A 19,424-nucleotide genomic window follows, 5' to 3' on the forward strand; every position below is an offset into this window, starting at 1 on the left:
ACCAGCCATCAACCTCACCGCACGTCACTGATACAAATACATAACAATATATAACGTACAGCAGTACCTCAACTTACGAGCTTAATTGGTTCTGTGACGGAGCTCTTAACTCAAAACACTTGTATCTCAAATCAACGTCACACATTGAAACAGCACAATTTTAACATGTGTCATCCTTGGAATAAGAAAAACGAACTTTTAGCAGTGACGTGCGGTGAGGTTCATGGCTGGTGAGGCACTGACTTCATCAGATGGCAGGTGAGGCCCCGCCTCACCTGCCTTTAGTGTCTGCACGTCACTGACTTTTAGATAAGAAATATTGTTTCAAACCAATACAATTGAACAGGGGTTTTTCACCTATTAGACCTCGGGGCCCAACTTTTCTGCTACAGAGGGGCACGGGGCCCACTCAAATAATATTGAATTAGTAGTTAAACCGTATTTAGTAATTATATCTAACCTCCTACAAAACTAATCAAATATACTGCAAAAGGAGGGAATTAAACACTGATGAAAAATTAAATGAGATGAAAATATGCAGTGCTAAAATAAATAAATCATATATATAAATATACATATTTATTTATTTTTGAATGTCTTATCCAGCCACACAGGCAAATCATATTGTTGATGTATATGCTGATATCTGCTGTACAGATTTACTTTATAAATGCTTGCCTCATTTGAATTTGACTTTTATTAAATAAATATATTTAATGTTTGGCACAGACTGACCTGAGCAGGAGGGGATAAAAAGAAGACAGAGGGGGAAATTGCAGATACAAAAGGGGGATAAGACCAAAAGAGACAATAATAAATAATAATAATATTAGTAATAAAGATGTATGTTTATTAAACTGTTTAAAAATATTTAAGCGCAAATGAAAATACAGCTTCACCACTTTAGTCATAATTTTTGCGCTTAAGGAACTTCTGTATGACTTTAGCTCCAGACTTCTTCTGTTTGTTTGATGTTGTCATTACTACCACAAGTGGTGGAAACGTGTATTACAATTGAGGACCACCGCGGCCCATACGGACCGCAGCTGAGAAAGAGATATTGTTTGGTAGCCCTCTATGGGCGCTCGCGGCCCAACAATGGGCCTATGGTTAAGAAACACTACAATATAATGTACTACAAAGAACTAAAGTAGTTTTAAGAAATAATGTATTAATTATGTACAGCACAGGTGTCAAACTCAAGGCCCATCAAATCATCCTACGTGACCCATGAAAGACTGCAACTAATGAGCATCAGTGAAGCACTTTTATAGCTAAATGCGTTTTTTCAGTTTTGACAAAAACATTTACTACATGCAATTATATAAATTCTAAACTTTTACATTATCTAATCATGCAACAAGCAACAAACATTTTTTGAGGGGTTATTAAAAATAAATACTATCTGTTAAGATTCCAAAGCAAGTTAAACATCAATATGTTAGTAAAAATATAATAATCAAACACAATTGCCTTTGTAAATTGTTTATTGAAGCTATCATATGTTTATATTCATATTCTGTATATTCACTGTTACAAGCGGCCCTCTTTAGGCAGCCATAACTTCCATGTGGCCCACAATAAACAATGTATATTGTTATATAAATAATGCACAGTATTTACCTTGGAGAGCGGACTTCTATCGTATCTCCTTCGAGCTGCTTCGCTGTCAAACCCACCATCCACAGCTTCTCCATTTTTTCATGGATAAATGTTTGCATTTTAGATCTGTTTTAACGTCCTTGACTGGTGTTATGATGTCTCCTGCTACACTATGGTGCAGACTAGCCGCGATACGCTCGCAATACTTCGCCAAGTCGACGACACACTTGTTTTTGATGATTTATTTCTTTAATTCAGTGAATACCGTTCACTACTTATTCTCAGCACTGTCCTTTACACTCACTTTCTTTGTTCCCATGGATGGAAAAACCAAGTTATGTCCATCTCTAGCTATAAGAGTGAATAAAACCAGATGTTTGTGGCAGATTTTGTGGGGTTGACTGTGGCATTTGCTATGCCAACTAATAACGGGGACGCTTGTAATTCCACTTTTTGCCTGTAACTTAAAGCACAACAATTAGCAAAGAGACAGCTCTTATGTCAAATAGTTAAGGCACTCTTAGGTCAAGATACCACTCAACATCTATTACGGGTGTAAAAAAAAATAATTTTTGAATGAATCGCAATTCTTATTTTTACCTATTCTTAATCGATAAAAACATTTTTGATTTTTTAATTTATTTAATTTTTAATTTTTTAATTTTTTCTCTTTTTAATTTATTTAATTTTTAATTTTTTAATTTTTTCTCTTCCCTTCTAGCCACTCAGGCAAATTATATAGTTGATGTAGATGCCCATATCTGCTGTACAGATTTACTTTACAAAAGAGAAGTTGGAGATACTTCTCTTGTTGCCTTATTTTTATTGACTTTATTAAATGTTTGGCTGGAATTTTACTAAACAAAACCAATTTTCTTTTAAGTAATAAGAAAATGTATCAGAGCTGTTTCGAAAGTTTTATGGAGGAATGTAGTTAATCAGAGAACTGGCACCTAATGTTTTTACAAAAGTATTTATTTAGAATCGAGAATCGTTTCTGAATCGAATCGTTAACCCCAAGAATCCAATCCCAAAGATTCAGCGCCCTAATATCTGTATTGATTTGAAAAACTATTTATAATTATTAGGCATGTCCGATAGTAACGAACTGCCGATATTATCGGCCGATAAATGCTTTAAAATGTAATATCGGAAATTATCGGTGTAGCTGAGATAGGCTCCAGCGCCCCCCGCGACCCCAAAGGGAATAAGCGGTAGAAAATGGATGGATCGATGGGTTTCAAAATTATCGGTATCGGTTTCAAAAAGTAAAATTCATGACTTTTTAAAAACGCCGCTGTGTACACGGACGTAGGGAGAAGTACAGAGCGCCAATAAACCTTAAAGGCACTGCCTTTGCGTGCCGGCCCAGTTACATAATATCACACACACAAGTGAATGCAATCCATACTTGGTCAACAGCCATACAGGTCACACTGAGGGTGGCCGTATAAACAACTTTAAAACTGTTACAAATATGCGCCACACTGTGAACCCACACCAAACAAGAATGACAAACACATTTCGGAAGAAAACCCAGAACCCCTTGCAGCACTAACTCTTCCGGAGCGCTACAATATGCATGTTAAAAAAAATAATGCACTCTGTGACTTCAATAATAAATATGGCATTGCCATGTTGGCATTTTTTTCCATAACTTGAGTTGATTTATTTTGGAAAACCTTGTTACATTGTTTAATGCATCTAGCGAGGTATCACAACAAAATTAGGCATAATAATGTGTTAATTCCACGACTGTATATATCGGTATCGGTTGATATCGGAATCAGTAATTAAGAGTTGGACAATATCGGAATATCAGATATCGGCAAAAAAGCCATTATCGGGCATCTCTAATAATTATAATTAATAATAATGATTAATTTGACTTTTTGCCTGAGATTATTATATATACCATTATTATATTGTATTTCATAGCTGTTTTTTTTTTCCATTCATACCACCAAGTACCACCTCAGAAAAAAACTACCACCATAATGATTAACATTCAACTACAGTAGCGTAGTAGGCCCAGATATTCATTAAAAACAAGGCAGAGGTATTATTTAACAAGTATATTAAATGTTTTCGGCCACTGTAACATTACACACAGTTTGAACAGTAAAACTGTGTTTGAATACAGGAAAATAAAACACTGTACTTTGATTAAGTGATTTTTGGCGTACCACTAGATACAGCCCGTTTAGTACATTTGAGAATCCCTGGTTTAGATAATGTTTGATGTTGAACTTTGTTATATGGGATATATTTACAGTGAACTCAGACAAAATGTAGCCTGAGAGGTCAAACGCAAGAGAGTGCCCCCCTCCCCTCTCTCTTGTAGATGTTGGCAGCTGGACAGGAGGAGGAGATAGAAAATGTTGGTACAAAAACAGGATTGGAACATGTTGGTCTTGCTCCTTCTCAGTATGCGCGTCTGACGTCTCTTTTCTTTTTTGTGTTTCAGCCAGACTTCGTCACCCGGGTGAATACGTTTTGCGGTGGCGTCCACATACCTGCAGCACTAATATCACAGGCACTGGGGGCTCAGCAAGCGTGCAGGTAGATCTGTCCTGGCTGACTAATGATGTGTCACACACAGGGGTTTGTTGGCTGTTGCTTATTATTGCTTATGTGAGTGTATGGCAGGTTGGGTTTCAGCACCATAACTCATTTTTCCTAATGGAATGCCCTCATCTTCTGTGTTTGTGTAACTATGTCTCTCAGCCATCAGCACTTTGTCCTACATCCCTTTTCTCATCATCTGAGTCTCAGATTTCTTTGCTTCTTTACAAATGTATCATTTGAACAGACCTGCAAAAATGTACGCACTTTTCTTCCACGGGCCCGATTTTGACCTTTATATTAGTTTTTGGATGTGTCGCTGCTTTTCAGGTTCACAGGTAGTTACATTACGGCGGTTAATGCTCAATGTTGATAGACTTTTTAATTTCTTTAAATAAAAAAATTACCGTCTGTATGATGAATAAGTACAGAAATCCCTCAATGTGTGACCATTTGGGAGCGACATGGCTAATGCGTGGCTATTTGCAAACACAAACAGAATACATTCTGCACTGTATCTGATGTTATGCATACATTCAGCCAGGTGGGGGCGCTTAATTGCCAGTGGCAGTTTTTCCCCAATATTTTTATGCCAGGGGTTCTTAACCTTTTTGACCTGGGGACCCAACTTTTTCACTAAAAATGGGCCCGGGGCCCACTCAAATATCAACACTGAATTGCTAATCTTACTCTTGATTTTAAAATGCTTTAAAATGTAATATCGGAAATTATCGGTTTCAAAAAGTAAAATTAATGACTTTTTAAAACGCCGCTGTACGGAGCAGTAAATATCCGGTAAAACACGGACATAGGGCATACTTGCCAACCCTTCCAATTTTCCCGGGAGACTCACGAATTTCAGTGCCCCACCCGAAAATCTCCCGGGGCAACCATTCTCCCGATTTCCACCCGGACAACAATATTGGGCGCGTGCCTTTAACGTCCTCTACAACTTGTCGTCACGTCTGCTTTTCCTCCATACAAACAGCGTGCTGGCCCACTCACATTATATATGTGGCTTTTACACACACACAAATGAATGCAAGGCATACTTGATCAACAGGTCACACCGAGGGTGGCCATATAAACAACTTTAACACTGTTACAAATATGCGCCACAATGTGAACCCACATCAAACAAGAATGACAAACACATTTCGGGAGAACATCCGCACCGTAACACACCATAAACACAACAGGACAAATACCCAGAACCCCTTGCAGCACTAACTCTTCCGGGACGCTACAATATACACCCCCGCCCTCCTTATGTTAAAAAATATAATGCACTTTGTGACTTCAATAATAAATATGGGCAGTGCCATGTTGGCACTTTTTTCCATAACTGGAGTTAAAGTTGTTCTCTTATTTTGGAAAACCTTGTTTTTGATTGATTGATTGAAACTTGTATTAGTAGATTGCACAGTACAGTACATATTCCGTACAATTGACCACTAATTGGTAACACCCAAATAAGTTTTTCAACTTGTTTAAGTCGGGGTCCACGTTAATCAATTCATGGTAAAGTTACATTGTTTAATGCATCCCGCGGGGCATCACAACAAAATTAGGCATAATAATGTGTTAATTCCACGACTGTATATATCGGTATCGGTTGATATCGGAATCGGTAATTAAGAGTTGGACAATATCGGATATCGGCAAAAAAGCCATTATCGGACATCTCTAATAATTATATCTAACCTACTTACAGTTTAACAGGATAAACCTTGTCAAATGATATGAAGCTATGTGTTAATCACACAGATTATTATCAAGACTTAGGTCAGGCTGATTACAAAAATAAATACTAATAAATACTTATCAAATAAAATTCATTTGAACAAATGAAAATACAGCTTTAGCACCTTAGTCATAATTTCTGCGCTTAAGAAACTTCTCTATGACTTAAGCTACAGACTTCCTATGTTTGTTTTATATTGTCATTACTGCCACAAGTGGTGGAAAAGTGTACCATAGCTAAGTACCTCTGCGGTCCATACGGACCACAGATGACAAAACAGATATTTTTTGGCGGCCCATCAATGGCCAATGGTTAAGAAACACTGCGCTATTATCCACACTATTTTTGTGGCCCTAAACAAGACATTGTTTGTCACCCCATTTGGGACATTACTATTACCAGGGCTATAGAGCAATAATGGTAAAAAGTATAGTCACATGTTTGTATAATATAAAATAGGTCCAGAGGGGAAAAGAAAAGCTTTATGAAACCATTTCCAAACTACTACGCTGCTTTGGTATTAATTGAAAAAGTAAACAAAACACAATAAAAGCTATGAATCAAAACAATATTTTTTCAACATTATATGTTTAGGGAAAGGTTTGGCTACAATATAAACCTAAAAAGTATGGCTGTATTTCTAAAACTCTGCGATGTCAGCGTTTGAAGCGATATTTAATGAGCAATTATCGCTATGGGATTTTGGACGGGGCTGCGATACTGCCAAACTGAGCTAAAACTATTACTAAAAACAAGATATTTTCTTCTTCCTGGGGGGGGGGCGTAACAGAACATATTTGAGAAGCACTGCCGTAAGTCTTGAACTATAGAACATATGTTAATGGTTGGAGTATACACTTTTGGGTGATATACAGGTTATTACGGTAATCTACATCACAGCAGCTCAGATGAGGCACCAAGCAGTGTGGGCGAGTTTTTTTTTTTGTTCCAGTGCAGCCAGCCTAAAACGTGGAAAGACGTGGAAGCAGATTTATTACAACAAAGTTCTGCAGAAAAGTGATATACTCAGATTGTGGTTGTTTTGTTTTTTTACCCTTTGCATTCATATTTTGCCGTGTTTGTTGAATTTTTTCTAATTTGTTTAATTGTTGTAAATGATGTCGATTGAGGAGGTGATTCAAAAGTAAAAGAAAAGAGGAGCTATGTTCATATCTTGTTACTATTCAGTGTTTTACAGTTCATAGTTAATATTGTGAATCCCACATTCTTTATTTTCATGTACGGTACATCCTGGGTGTGTTATTCAGTAAAAAAAAAAAAAATTCCATTTCGATTTTTTTAAGGTGGTTTGTCATAACGATATAGCATTTTATCAGACACTGGTTTTTTTGTCTTAGTGTTCCTGAAAAAAGGGACCCAAGCACACATACTGTACAGCAGATTTTTACAACAGAACATATATATATATATATATATATATATATATATATATATATATATATATATATATATATATATATAATATGTGTATATGCATATGTATGTATCTAATATATATATAGTATGTGTATATGTTAGAGATGCGCGGATAGGCAATTATTTCATCCGCAACAGGGACGGCGTGGCGCAATGGAAGAATGGCCGTGCGCGACCCGAGGGTCCCTGGTTCAATCCCCACCTAGTACCAACCTCGTCATGTCCGTTGTGTCCTGAGCAAGACACTTCACCCTTGCTCCTGATGGGTGCTGGTTAGCGCCTTGCATGGCAGCTCCCTCCATCAGTGTGTGAATGTGTGTGTGAATGGGTAAATGTGGAAGTAGTGTCAAAGCGCTTTGAGTACCTTGAAGGTAGAAAAGCGCTATACAAGTACAACCCATTTATCATTTATTTATAACAGCATCACAAAAGTCGTCAACCATCCGCCATCCACCCGAACCAACATTTTATCAAAACCACACCCGCCCGCACCCGCCCGTTGTTATATATCTAATATAGACGATGCAATGCATTAGTGAGGTTATAAAGCTTTTGCCTGTTAAAGAAAGGAGACTGATCCAATGTAGCAGAGACATTCATGCGTGCCACGCATTAATATATCTTGGCCAGGCATTAGTGGCTAAGAGATATTAATGCGTGATAATATTATTTATCATTACGGTATTTTAATATTATTGTCATTTCCATTAAGAAAGTGTTGACTATTGTTGCCAATGCCCTCAGATCAGAAGTGCGTTCCTCACACTTTGTGTGCGCAGTTGCAGAAAGCAGAACGAGGCTTTTAAGAAGTTAAAAAAATGTTTTAGAAAAACTAGGCCTATATTTTCGTTAGGTAAAAAAAATGTTCTGAATTTATTTCAATGAATATTAACTTGTTAACGTTATAATGCTCAAATAGGGACGAGGGCGGGGTGCACAGTGAAGCAGTGAACAATTTCGCGACAAAGATGAACCTTTGTTGATTGATCTGCAGCCATGACAAAATATCAGACAATCTCCATTGTCAACGACAGGCAGGAAAATAAAGATAAACACATAGCCTATGTTGTAGGCATAGGCATAGGCTCATACGTTTTTAAGATTAAATAAAAAAATAAATAAAAAATGTGCCTCGTAAGCCTTAGGCTGTCAATCACGCGCACAAACTTAAATTATACAATAACATATGTATGTCATCTCTATTTAGACAAAAATAAATTAAATAAATAATAATAATAAATTACCTGCAACTTATTGGCCAAGGCAAATAGCTGAAGGGGGGAAATCAAACCCATCAGACTGCACTTTATCATCAAACTTGAATTATAATGAAAATAGACGGTCGCGACAAACAAAGCAGGCTAAATATCCTTACATTGTCGCCAATCGGAGATGCGCTTCACTTGAAAGCGAGGCCAAATAATTATTCACACATAGTAGTATATCTCGAATAGAAAAAAAACACAATAAACAACGCAATTGCCTTAATTCCTTTGCATTGTAGTGCGCCCAAACAACACGTAACCATCAAAATTATTTAGCTGACCGAACTCAATATAGGTTAGAGATGGGCTTATTTGGTATAGCCTATAGGTAACATAGACTAATTCGTGTAACATATCCAACCGTATGTCTACTTACTTTTTTTTTTGTTAGCACTATGCAGGAATAAAATGGCAGTGCCAGGATTCATGCGAGACCGCCTGGCCTCTAAAATGCGCCCTGCTGCGCTGAAGGAGCGCTCACTTGCGCCACTTGTTGCTGGGACGCGGTGCCTGATGAATAATTGACTGTTTCAAAGAGTGCTGCTCGTTTTTCGTATGTGGGTAACAACATTTAACTATGTATATATATTTCCGAATTGGTTCAACCGCCAACCGCCCGCATCTATTTAAAATCTATTTTTTCCCGCCCGACCCGCGGTTTATCTGCGGACTCCACGGTTGTGTCCGCAAACCGCGCATCTCTAGTGTATGTATATGTATGTATATAATGTATATATATATGTATATGTATATATATATATATATATATATATATATGTGTATATATGTATATATATAATATGTGTAATTGTATGTATAAAGTATACATATAATATATATGTATATATATAATATGTGTATATGCATATGTATGTATCTAATATATATATATAATGTGTATATGTATGTATATAATATATATATAATATGTATATATATATGTGTATATATGTATATGTATAATATGTATGTATATAGTATATATATTATATGTATATATATCTATATATGTGTATATATGTATATGTATAATATGTGTATATGTATGTATATAGTATGTATATTATATGTATATATATATATATGTGTATATATGTATGTATATATATGTTTATATATATATATGTATGTATGTGTGTATATATAAATATATATATATATATATATATGTATATATATATATAAATATATATATATGTATATGTATATATATGTATATATATATATATATATATGTATATGTGTGTGTGTGTATATATATATATATATATAATATATATATATATATATATATATATATATATATATATATATATATATATATATATATATATATATATATATATATATATATATATATATATATATATATACACATACATACATATATATATATATATATATATATATATACACATACATACATACATACAATTAAACACCCCAGACACATTTTTTCTCTCAATGTGGTCCCGGAGTCGAAATAATTGCCCGGGCCTGCATTAAGGGTAATTAGTTAGCTTGTAGAACATTATTTCCAGTTTGTATGGGATTCGTTAAGGGGGCGTACTGCACATCTCTCCAAACGTCTTCTCTGATTTCAAATCGAAATTCGCAATAAAAATGATTAGTTACAGCTGCAATAAAATTCACGCTCACGACGAAAGAAGCTAACAATTTCTTTTTTTAGCCTCTTAACACCTGCAGAAAAGTCGCACATAGACAAACAATCATTCATTTATTCGACTGTTGACAATTTAGTCAGAGTACCTGGAGAAAGATATAACGTGAAAAAATACATATAGAAAATACACATAACAGATAGATTTTTATGAAAAACACATGCCTAGTGTCCCACTAGTAACTTCTTAATTCATGCTGTCATAGTTGATAAGTATAATTGCGCTGTGTGCAATTTGTTGAGGTCATTGAAAGAGATATTTGTTCAGTGAAGTGTATAATTTAAACAATGACATCATCTCTCACCCTTTGATGGTGCCCATAAACCTAGCTGCCAAGCACAAATTGTTGCAAGTGGGGTTTTTTTTTTCCAAGATGAAATAAATATTATATTTGGTTCCCAAAGACAGGTAATATGTCACATGAAACATTGGGTCTCTCACAAACATTGACATACTTTCTCCCTCCAGGGTACCCATTACACCATTACAGGCCTACTGTTTGCCTGTAAGTACTGGGTGGCTGTGGCAATGAAGACGGATCCTGGGTCAGAGGCTGTTGCCTGGGTAACGACTCCGACTTGCTCCTCCGTCGGGGTCAAAGAAAGCCAAGTTTTACCCTGCTACGCTGAAGGTATCATCCTTGATTTTATGAGTGCTCATAAACTCTTTTCATAAGATTGATAAAAGATTAGAAAAGGGAACGTTTTCTATCCTTTGTGTCAGAGCGCCCCCCAGCAGGCAGAAAGGTGGTACTCCGTCCCGAGCGGCTCACAGCAGAGTTTTATCAAGTCAATGGTACGCTGCTGGCTGTATTTCGCTGGCGGGTATCCCAGCATGCACTGGACATGGCAGAAGTTGAAGGGTTCCAGTTCACGTGGGCGCTGCAGTCAGGAGTTACCATGAGGGTAAAAGGCCAGGAGGACACGCTTATCTCTCAGACGCAGACAGTTGCACCGGTGAGACAGAAATCAAGCACTATGTACTTTTTCGTGTGTGTCATAGTTTCCATCTTTTGACTGTTCCATTGTCTTCTACCTTTGTTTTCTACCTTTCAGTCTCAGCGGGCAGTGATGGTTCATGGCCTCCAGAGTGACAGTGTTTACCAAGTGCAGCTTCAGGTTTTAACAACAGGGGGCAGCAACGGTGCCGCGGTCTCCAAAACGTTTCAAACTCCTGCAAATGACACACCATTGTGAGGTAGCTTTTTTTGAATGCATACAAATAATCAGAGCATGAACATCACTGGGTTTATTTTAGGGTGGCTTGGGCCCCGCTATAATCATAGAAAATAAATTAGTTCAGGTCGGTACCGAAGTGGAGGCTTTTGTAAGCTACCGACCGAAGTCCGTCGGTACCACCTGGTACTGCTTCATGTAAAATCAAACAGTGCCTTATTTTGATCAACACATCCGGTTGCAGACTCGGCACCGGCTCAAGCACTTGGCGGGGTAACGAGTAGTCAAGCAATCAGAGCGGACTCAGCCTGACTGCCTTTAGGTTATGTTACATTTTTCCTTACCAACAAAGCAAGAAGGCCCTCAAAAGTACTGTAGGGCTCCACTTGTCAAAATGTGCGAGCTCGATGCTTTGATTGATTGATTGATTGATTGAAACTTTTATTAATAGATTTATATTATATTATTATATTCCGTACAACTGACCACTAAATGGGGCGGCATGGCTTGGTGGGTAGAGTGCCCGTGTCAGAAACCTGAGGGTTGCAGGTTCGCTCCCTGCCTCTTACCATCCATATCGCTGCCGTTGTGTCCTTGGGCAGGACACTTCACCCTTGCCCCCGGTGCCGCTCACACTGGTGAATGAATGATGAATGATAGGTGGTGGTCGGAGGGGCCGTAGGCGCAAACTGGCAGCCACGCTTCTGTCAGTCTACCCCGGGGCAGCTGTGGCTACGAAAGTAGCTTACCACCACCAGGTGTGAATGAATGATGGGTTCTCACTTCTCTGTGAAGCGCTTTAAGTGTCTAGAAAAGCGCTATATAAATCTAATCCATTATTATTAATATTAAACGGTAACACCCGAATAAGTTTTTCAACTTGTTTAAGTCGGGGTCCACGTTAATCGATTCATGGTACAAATATATACTATCAGCATAATACAGTCATCACACAAGTTAATCATCAGAGTATATACATTGAATTATTTACATTATTTACAATTAGCATTCGGTTTTCCATTTATATGCTACAGATAAGCACTAGTGATTTTCAATGGCAATTTCAACACCTACGAATTTCAAATCAAAACTCTAGCTAAGTTGCACGTTACAATCAACAATTATGCAATAAGTACAATACTTGCCGTATGAACACTTTTTAGGTTTCAACAAGAGACAAGACTGGGAAATGGCAAAGTCTTCTTCCTGGCTATCGTAGTCTAGAGGCTACTACCATCAACTGCCTCAGAAATCGCAACTGCATGTAAAATCTATTATATAATACAGTGTAGTACAGTACTTGCAAATGAGACACAGAAGAGTAAGAAAATAAGATAACGATTGGACAATGTAAAATGTTAAACGGAAAAAAAAAAGATTTGGTTTTTTTAAACATTATTTGAACATTTATTAACACATTTAAACACACACAAAAATACAGAAAATTAATACTGTAAATTGGCCGCGTGGTATGACCCAAAATTAATATCACAGTATAAATTGAATCCCTTCCCGCAAACGGTATATATCGCGGTATAAATGTTGCGGTGTACAACTTATAATGGAAGTGTTTCTCAATGGGTTTTGTAGTCCCTTACCACAGTGTTTTTCAACTACTGTGCCGCGGCACACTAGTGTGCCGAGAGATACAGTCTGGTGTGCCGTGGGAGATTATCTAGTTTCACCTATTTGGGTTAAAAATATTTTTTTGCAAACCAGTAATTATCATACTTGCCAACCTTGAAACCTCCGAATTCGGGAGATGGGGGCGGGTTTGGTGGTAGCGGTGGTGTAAGGGATTCTGGGTATTTGTTCTGTTGTGTTTATGTTGTGTTACGGTGCGGATGTGTTTGTCATTCTTGTTTGGTGTGGGTTAACAATGTGGCGCATATTTGTAACAGTGTTAAACTTGTTTATACGGCCACCCTCAGTGTGACCTGTATGGCTATTGATCAAGTATGCCTTGCATTCACTAATGTTTGTGTAAAAGCCTCATATATTATTTGACTGGGCCGGCACGCTGTTTGTATGGGGGAAAAGCGGACGTGACGACAGGTTGTAGAGGACCTTTGGGCCTTTAAGGCACGCCCCCAATATTATTGTCCGGGTGGAAATCGGGAGAAATTTGGGAGAATGGTTGCCCCGGGAGATTTTCGGGAGAGACACTGAAATTCGGGAGTCTCCCGGGAAAATCGGGAGGGTTGGCAAGTATAGTAATTATAGTCTGCACATTATGTTTTGTTGTTGAGTGTCGGTGCTGTCAAGCTCGGCAGAGTAACCATGTAATACTCTTCCATATCAGTAGGTGGCAGCCGGTAGCCAATTTCGTTGTAGATGTCGGGAACAGTGGGAGGCAGGGTGCAGGTAAAAAGGTGTCTAATGCTTAAACCAAGAATAAACAAAAGGTGAGTGTCCCTAAGAAAAGGCATTTAAGTTTAGGGAAGGCTATCCAGAACGAAACTAAAACTGAACTGGCTACAAAGTAAACAAAAACAGAATGCTGGACGACAGCAAAGACTTACTGTGGAGCAAAGACGGCGTCCACAAAGTACATCCGAACATGACATGACCATCAACAATGTCCCCACAAAGAAGGATTAAAAACAACTGAAATATTCTTGATTGCTAACACAAAGCAGGTGTGGGGAATAGTGGTCAAGGAAGACATGAAACTGCTACAGGAAAATACCAAAAAAAGAGAAAAAGCCACCAAAATAGGAGTGCAAGACAAGAACTAAAACACTACACACATGAAAACAGCAAAAAACTCAAAATAAGTCAGGGCGTGATGTGACAGTTGGTGACAACACACCTACTTTGAGACAAGAGCTATAGTGATGCATGCTTGGTTATGGTTTTAAGTCATACCCAACAATTGCGAAAACAACTTTTTACTGTCAACTGTGTTTCGTTTTTTAATGATTTCTGCTGGTGGTGTGCCTCCGCATTTTTTCAACGCAAAAAATGTGCCTTGGCTCAAAAAAGGTTGAAAAACACCGCATTAGCAAACCTAAATTGATTAAAAAAATGAAAACAACAACAAAAGCAAAGACATAATGTAATTTTGTTTTAGCATTCATTGTGCAGAACAACATACAGTAAGTAGGGCTGGGTGATATGGCCGAAAACGATCACAATATACGTTTTTATATTGATCGATAATGATAATTAATAGAGATGTCCGATAATACATTTTAATGCTTTAAAATGTAATATCGGAAATTATCGGTATCGGTTGTTTTTTTTAATCGGTATCGGGTTTTTTGGGGGGTTTTTAATTATTATTTTTTTATTAAATCAACATAAACAACACAAGATACACTTACAATTAGTGCACCAACCCAAAAAAAACCTCCCTCCCCCATTTTCACTCATTCACACAAAAGGGTTGTTTCTTTCTGTTATTAATATTCTGGTTCCTACATTATATATCAATATATATCTGTATATATATTTCACCATGTAAAGCTCTTTGAGTCACGAGAGAAAAAGCGCTATATAAATATAATTCACTTCACTTCACATATCAATACAGTCTGCAAGGGATACAGTCCGTAAGCACACATGATTGTGCGTGCTGCTGGGCCACTAATAGTACTAACTTTAACAGTTAATTTTACTCATTTTCATTAATTACTAGTTTTTATGTAACTGTTTTTATATTGTTGTACTTCTTTTTTTATTCAAGAAAATGTTTTTAATTTATTTCTGTTATTTTATTTTATTAATGTTTTTAAAAAGGACCTTATCTTCACCATACCTGGTTGTCCAAATTAGGCATAATAATGTGTTAATTCCACGACTGTATATATCGGTATCGGTTGATATCGGTATCGGTAATTAAGAGTTGGACAATATCGGAATATCGGATATCGGCAAAAAAGCCATTATCGGACATCCCTAATAATTAATTATATTTTTGTGACTGCCAATAAATACAGTAATACAATTTCCAACTTAGCAAGGGTGTTATTGTTTAGTGGATAAGGTGCAGTCGACTTGAAGGTAGTTGCAGTTTTGAGACACTAGGTGGCAGTAGTGTATCAGCTATTGGACACTACGGAGAGTAGTTTGGGGAGCTTGTAGTTAAACGGACACATTGGAAGTGTCAGGATGTTGCCGCACTGTCTGCATTAAAACCAACAAAACTAAGGGCAAGTTTCTGTTATTGAGCTGATATCAAGAGATCAGTCTCTCGTCTCACTCCTTGCAGAGAATCCCCAGCAAGACAGAAAGACGGCGCAACCAAAATGTTAGTTGATGCTGTCACGTGATTGGCTCTTAGCGTCTCCCTCCCATTGCTCAGTGATACATTCTGTTTTGGTGGCTTCCTAAAAAGCGCGAGTGACTTCATACAACGAACCCTGCTTTGTAACTTCTAATTTCATCTGACCAAAAAATATATTGAATGTTTTATCGAACCGATTTTATATTGATATCGATTATGTATCTATCGTGATATGTTGTATATCGTTTCTACCGTCATAACGTGTATTCCGAGCAGCCCTATAATAATCCGTATCAATTTACCGGGAATTGGAACCATATCGATTCAAATGTGAAAGGTACCAATCTGACGGATCTGCACTTAACTTTAGAAAAAAAACTATGAGAATATGACTCAAACGCATCCAAACAATTAATAATACTATACTAATACAAATAATATAAAATGCTTTTATTATTTTATTAAAATGAAACGAAAGGTGTCCAATAGGATGCTGGTTTGGTGTGTGGGTGCTCGATAAAACAGGTTTGTAAATACAACTGAGTAACTTGGGCTTCCACTGGTGTTTCCGGTTGGCAAATGACAAATTATCAGACCAGAAGCTTAAAATTGTCGTATATTGAAGAAGATTCTCGTACATTGCTGATTTGATGTTGCTCAGGGTCACATTCTACAACTAAACATTACCACAGACTATGTATACTTAGCACAGGGATGTCAAACCCATTTTAGATCAGGAGCCACATGGAGAAAAAATCTACTCCCAAGTGAGGCGGACTGGTAAAATCACGGCACGATAACTTAAAAAGAAAGACAACTTCAGATTGTTTTCTTTGTTTAAAAAAAGAACGAGCACATTCTGAAATTGTACAAATCATAATGTTGTTGTTTTTTTTTACATTTACATGTTGCTGTTAATAGTATTCTATCTTACAAAGTAACGCGTTACTGTCACGCCGTTAGTTTCGGCGGTAACTAGTAATCTAACGCGTTATTTTTTTATATTCAGTAACTCAGTTACCGTTACTACATGATGCGTTACTGCGTTATTTTACGTTATTTTTTATGTAGTATCGGCTAGAAACAGAAGATCTGAGTGTGTTTTATTGGAGCGCTGCAGTGTCATCCTTCTGAATCTCTAGTGTCACAAGCTGCAGGCGCGCTCTGTGTGTGACTGGGTGTGGGTGTGGGGGGGAGGGGGTGCGCAATACAACGTAAACCGTTGGCCAACCAAAAAGTAACCACAGAACACTACACGGTATAGTGTTCTGTGGTTACTTTTTGGTTGGCCAAGCGAACGTGACGACAGGCTGTCCTCACTCAGGTCCGCCCTGAAGGACGGGTGCCTTAAGTCCGGCTGGAAATCGGGAGAAATTCGGGAGAATGGTTGTCCCGGGGAGAGACACTGAAATTCGGGAGGGTTGGCAAGTATGAGATATTCTCACTTCTTTTCCTTTGTCGAGCACAAAGAAAAGAACATTTTAGTTAAATGTAAGTTGTGTCTTGGATCAAAGATCCCGTCTACTGCCCAAAACAACAATTCAAATCTGCCTGCTTAGACTTTGTGTATGTTACGTGTGACTTCCTTAGGTGAAGCCAGGTTTACAGCTATGTTGTTATTATGCTGTTTGTTACTTACTGTATGTATGTTATGTTGCAGCTATTTAAAATAGTTTTGTCAGTTTGTTCTGGTCTGAAACAAATTGGCCCTTTGAAACTTATCTTTGTCTTTGTGTGTTGTATGTAGACCACATTGCTTAGCAGAGTTCAGTGATGCAAATGCATGTCAAGTTGATCAACACATTGTATTATTCTCCAGTGTAATAACAGTACTGAAATGAAGGCTAAAAGGGCATTAATGGGAGCTTTTTAAAAAAAAAGAAGAAAAAAAAGTAACTAAATAGTTACTTTTCACAGTAACGCATTACTTTTTGGTTTAAGTAACTGAGTTAGTAACTGAGTTACTTTTGAAATAAAGGAACTGTAACTAGTTACTGGTTTTCAGTAACTAACCCAACACTGATCTTTATTTGTAGTTATTTACATTTTCTGAATAAATTATGTGATAATGTTCATCAGTCAACTCATTGGTGTTAATTTTCAATCTATCAAGATAAAAAATATATATCGATATCAAATTACAGTATTTATGTAGTTCCTAATTGTTAGAAATCCCACTGCTTACATTAAACATGCTTCACTGATGAGAGTATTTGGCGCGCGCCATTTTGTCCTAATTTCGGAAGTCCTTGAACGCACCGTAGTCTGTTTACATGTACAACTTTCCTTGGTGCTGCCACAGAAAGATGTGTTTTATGCCACTCCTTCTTTGTCTCTATTTGTCCATCAAACGTTTTATGCTGTGCGTGAATCCACAAAGGTGGGCTTTGTTGATGTTATTGACTTGTGTGGAGTGCTAATCAGACATATTTGGTCACAGCATGACTGCAAGCTAATCGACGGTAACATGCTATTTATGTACATAATGCATCATTATGCCTCGTATTTTAGGTATATTTGAGGTCATTTTATTTGTAGTTTCTGTTTTCTTCAACTTGAACACACACATATTTACCTTTGGCCATTCTAAGCCAGTAATTTCCAGGAGTTATCACACCCTCCGACAAGCCTGCGTTTTAGTAATGTTTTCCAATGTTGTAAAAATGTGTCAAATAAATATTACATTTCAACATTTCTGTCAACAAAGATTTGCGTCAGCCTGCGACACATAGTCATTTTGATAGTAGGCTAATATAGCTAATGTAGACTCTTACATCATGTGTTGCCTTCATTATAACACTTATCTAAGGCTTTACATTTTTTACAGCTCCAGACAGATTTTTTTTTTGGTCCAATATGGCTCTTTCAACAATTTGGGTTGCTGACCCCTGAGCTAGTGGTATGCCAAAGAATCACTTGATTAAAGTAGTTTTTATTTTTGTATATTCAAACAGAGTGCTACTGTTCAAACTGTGTGTAATGCTACAGTGCCCAAAATATTCATTATACTCATTAAATAAAACATCTGCCTTGTTTTTAATGAATACTTAGGCTTACTATTGTACTGTATTTTAATGTTGGTCATTATGGAGAGTCAAGTGTTTTCCAGGGTGGTACTTGGTGAAAAAAGTTTGAGAACCACTGGTCTAATGTATTCATTGTTGTTGATTTCATCTTTCTGCGGGTGCTCTCTTTTTATTGAAGCGTTTTTTCATCTTTAGTTTAGATTTTATTAGTGGATATGTTTTTAACGTGCTGTCACTTTGCCTTTGCGAGGGGACAACAAAAGAAAATTAGCTGTGCAATAGTATGTGCAATGATGTCACTATCACACAAACCAATAAAATAAACTAATAATTGCATGTATCTCTTTCAGATCTACGTGCTACAGGACTCTGCTGTACCATTGTTTTCTTTTTACCAACAACTGGTATGTCATTCGAGATGCAACTTGTTTTAATTCAAAGGTGGAATGAAGCACATTCAGAAGAAGTATTCTCCCCTCTTGCATTGATTGTTTTGTAAACAGACATAATTTTAAGGGGTCAGGTGACAGTTCTTTATTACAGATAATGTAAAAAGTCAATTCTGCAACAGTAATATACAGTACATCACACTTCTCCCAAAGCCATTTGCTGAACTAAAGATGAATGCACTCAACTTCACTGGAACCAAATGACACCCTTAAGGAGGTGTTGGCACCGATTTTGTATTATATCATGTAGA

General features: G+C 37.1%; 1 protein-coding gene across 1 annotated transcript in view; it reads left to right on the forward strand.

Annotated features, from left to right (window-relative positions):
• Positions 1-19,220, forward strand: part of anos1b (anosmin 1b) — a 108,663-nt gene extending 89,443 nt beyond the window's left edge. Inside the window, exons 11-15 of the mRNA XM_061976367.2 lie at positions 4,070-4,164; positions 10,764-10,926; positions 11,019-11,251; positions 11,351-11,492; positions 19,075-19,220. Of these exons, the coding sequence (XP_061832351.2) occupies positions 4,070-4,164; positions 10,764-10,926; positions 11,019-11,251; positions 11,351-11,491 (632 nt within the window). The 3' untranslated portion in view covers position 11,492; positions 19,075-19,220. The remainder of the gene's footprint in view (positions 1-4,069; positions 4,165-10,763; positions 10,927-11,018; positions 11,252-11,350; positions 11,493-19,074) is intronic.
• Positions 19,221-19,424: the final 204 nt, after the last annotated feature.

Source organism: Nerophis lumbriciformis, linkage group LG14, assembly GCF_033978685.3.
Source record: "Nerophis lumbriciformis linkage group LG14, RoL_Nlum_v2.1, whole genome shotgun sequence".
Classification (NCBI taxonomy): Eukaryota; Metazoa; Chordata; class Actinopteri; order Syngnathiformes; family Syngnathidae; genus Nerophis; species Nerophis lumbriciformis.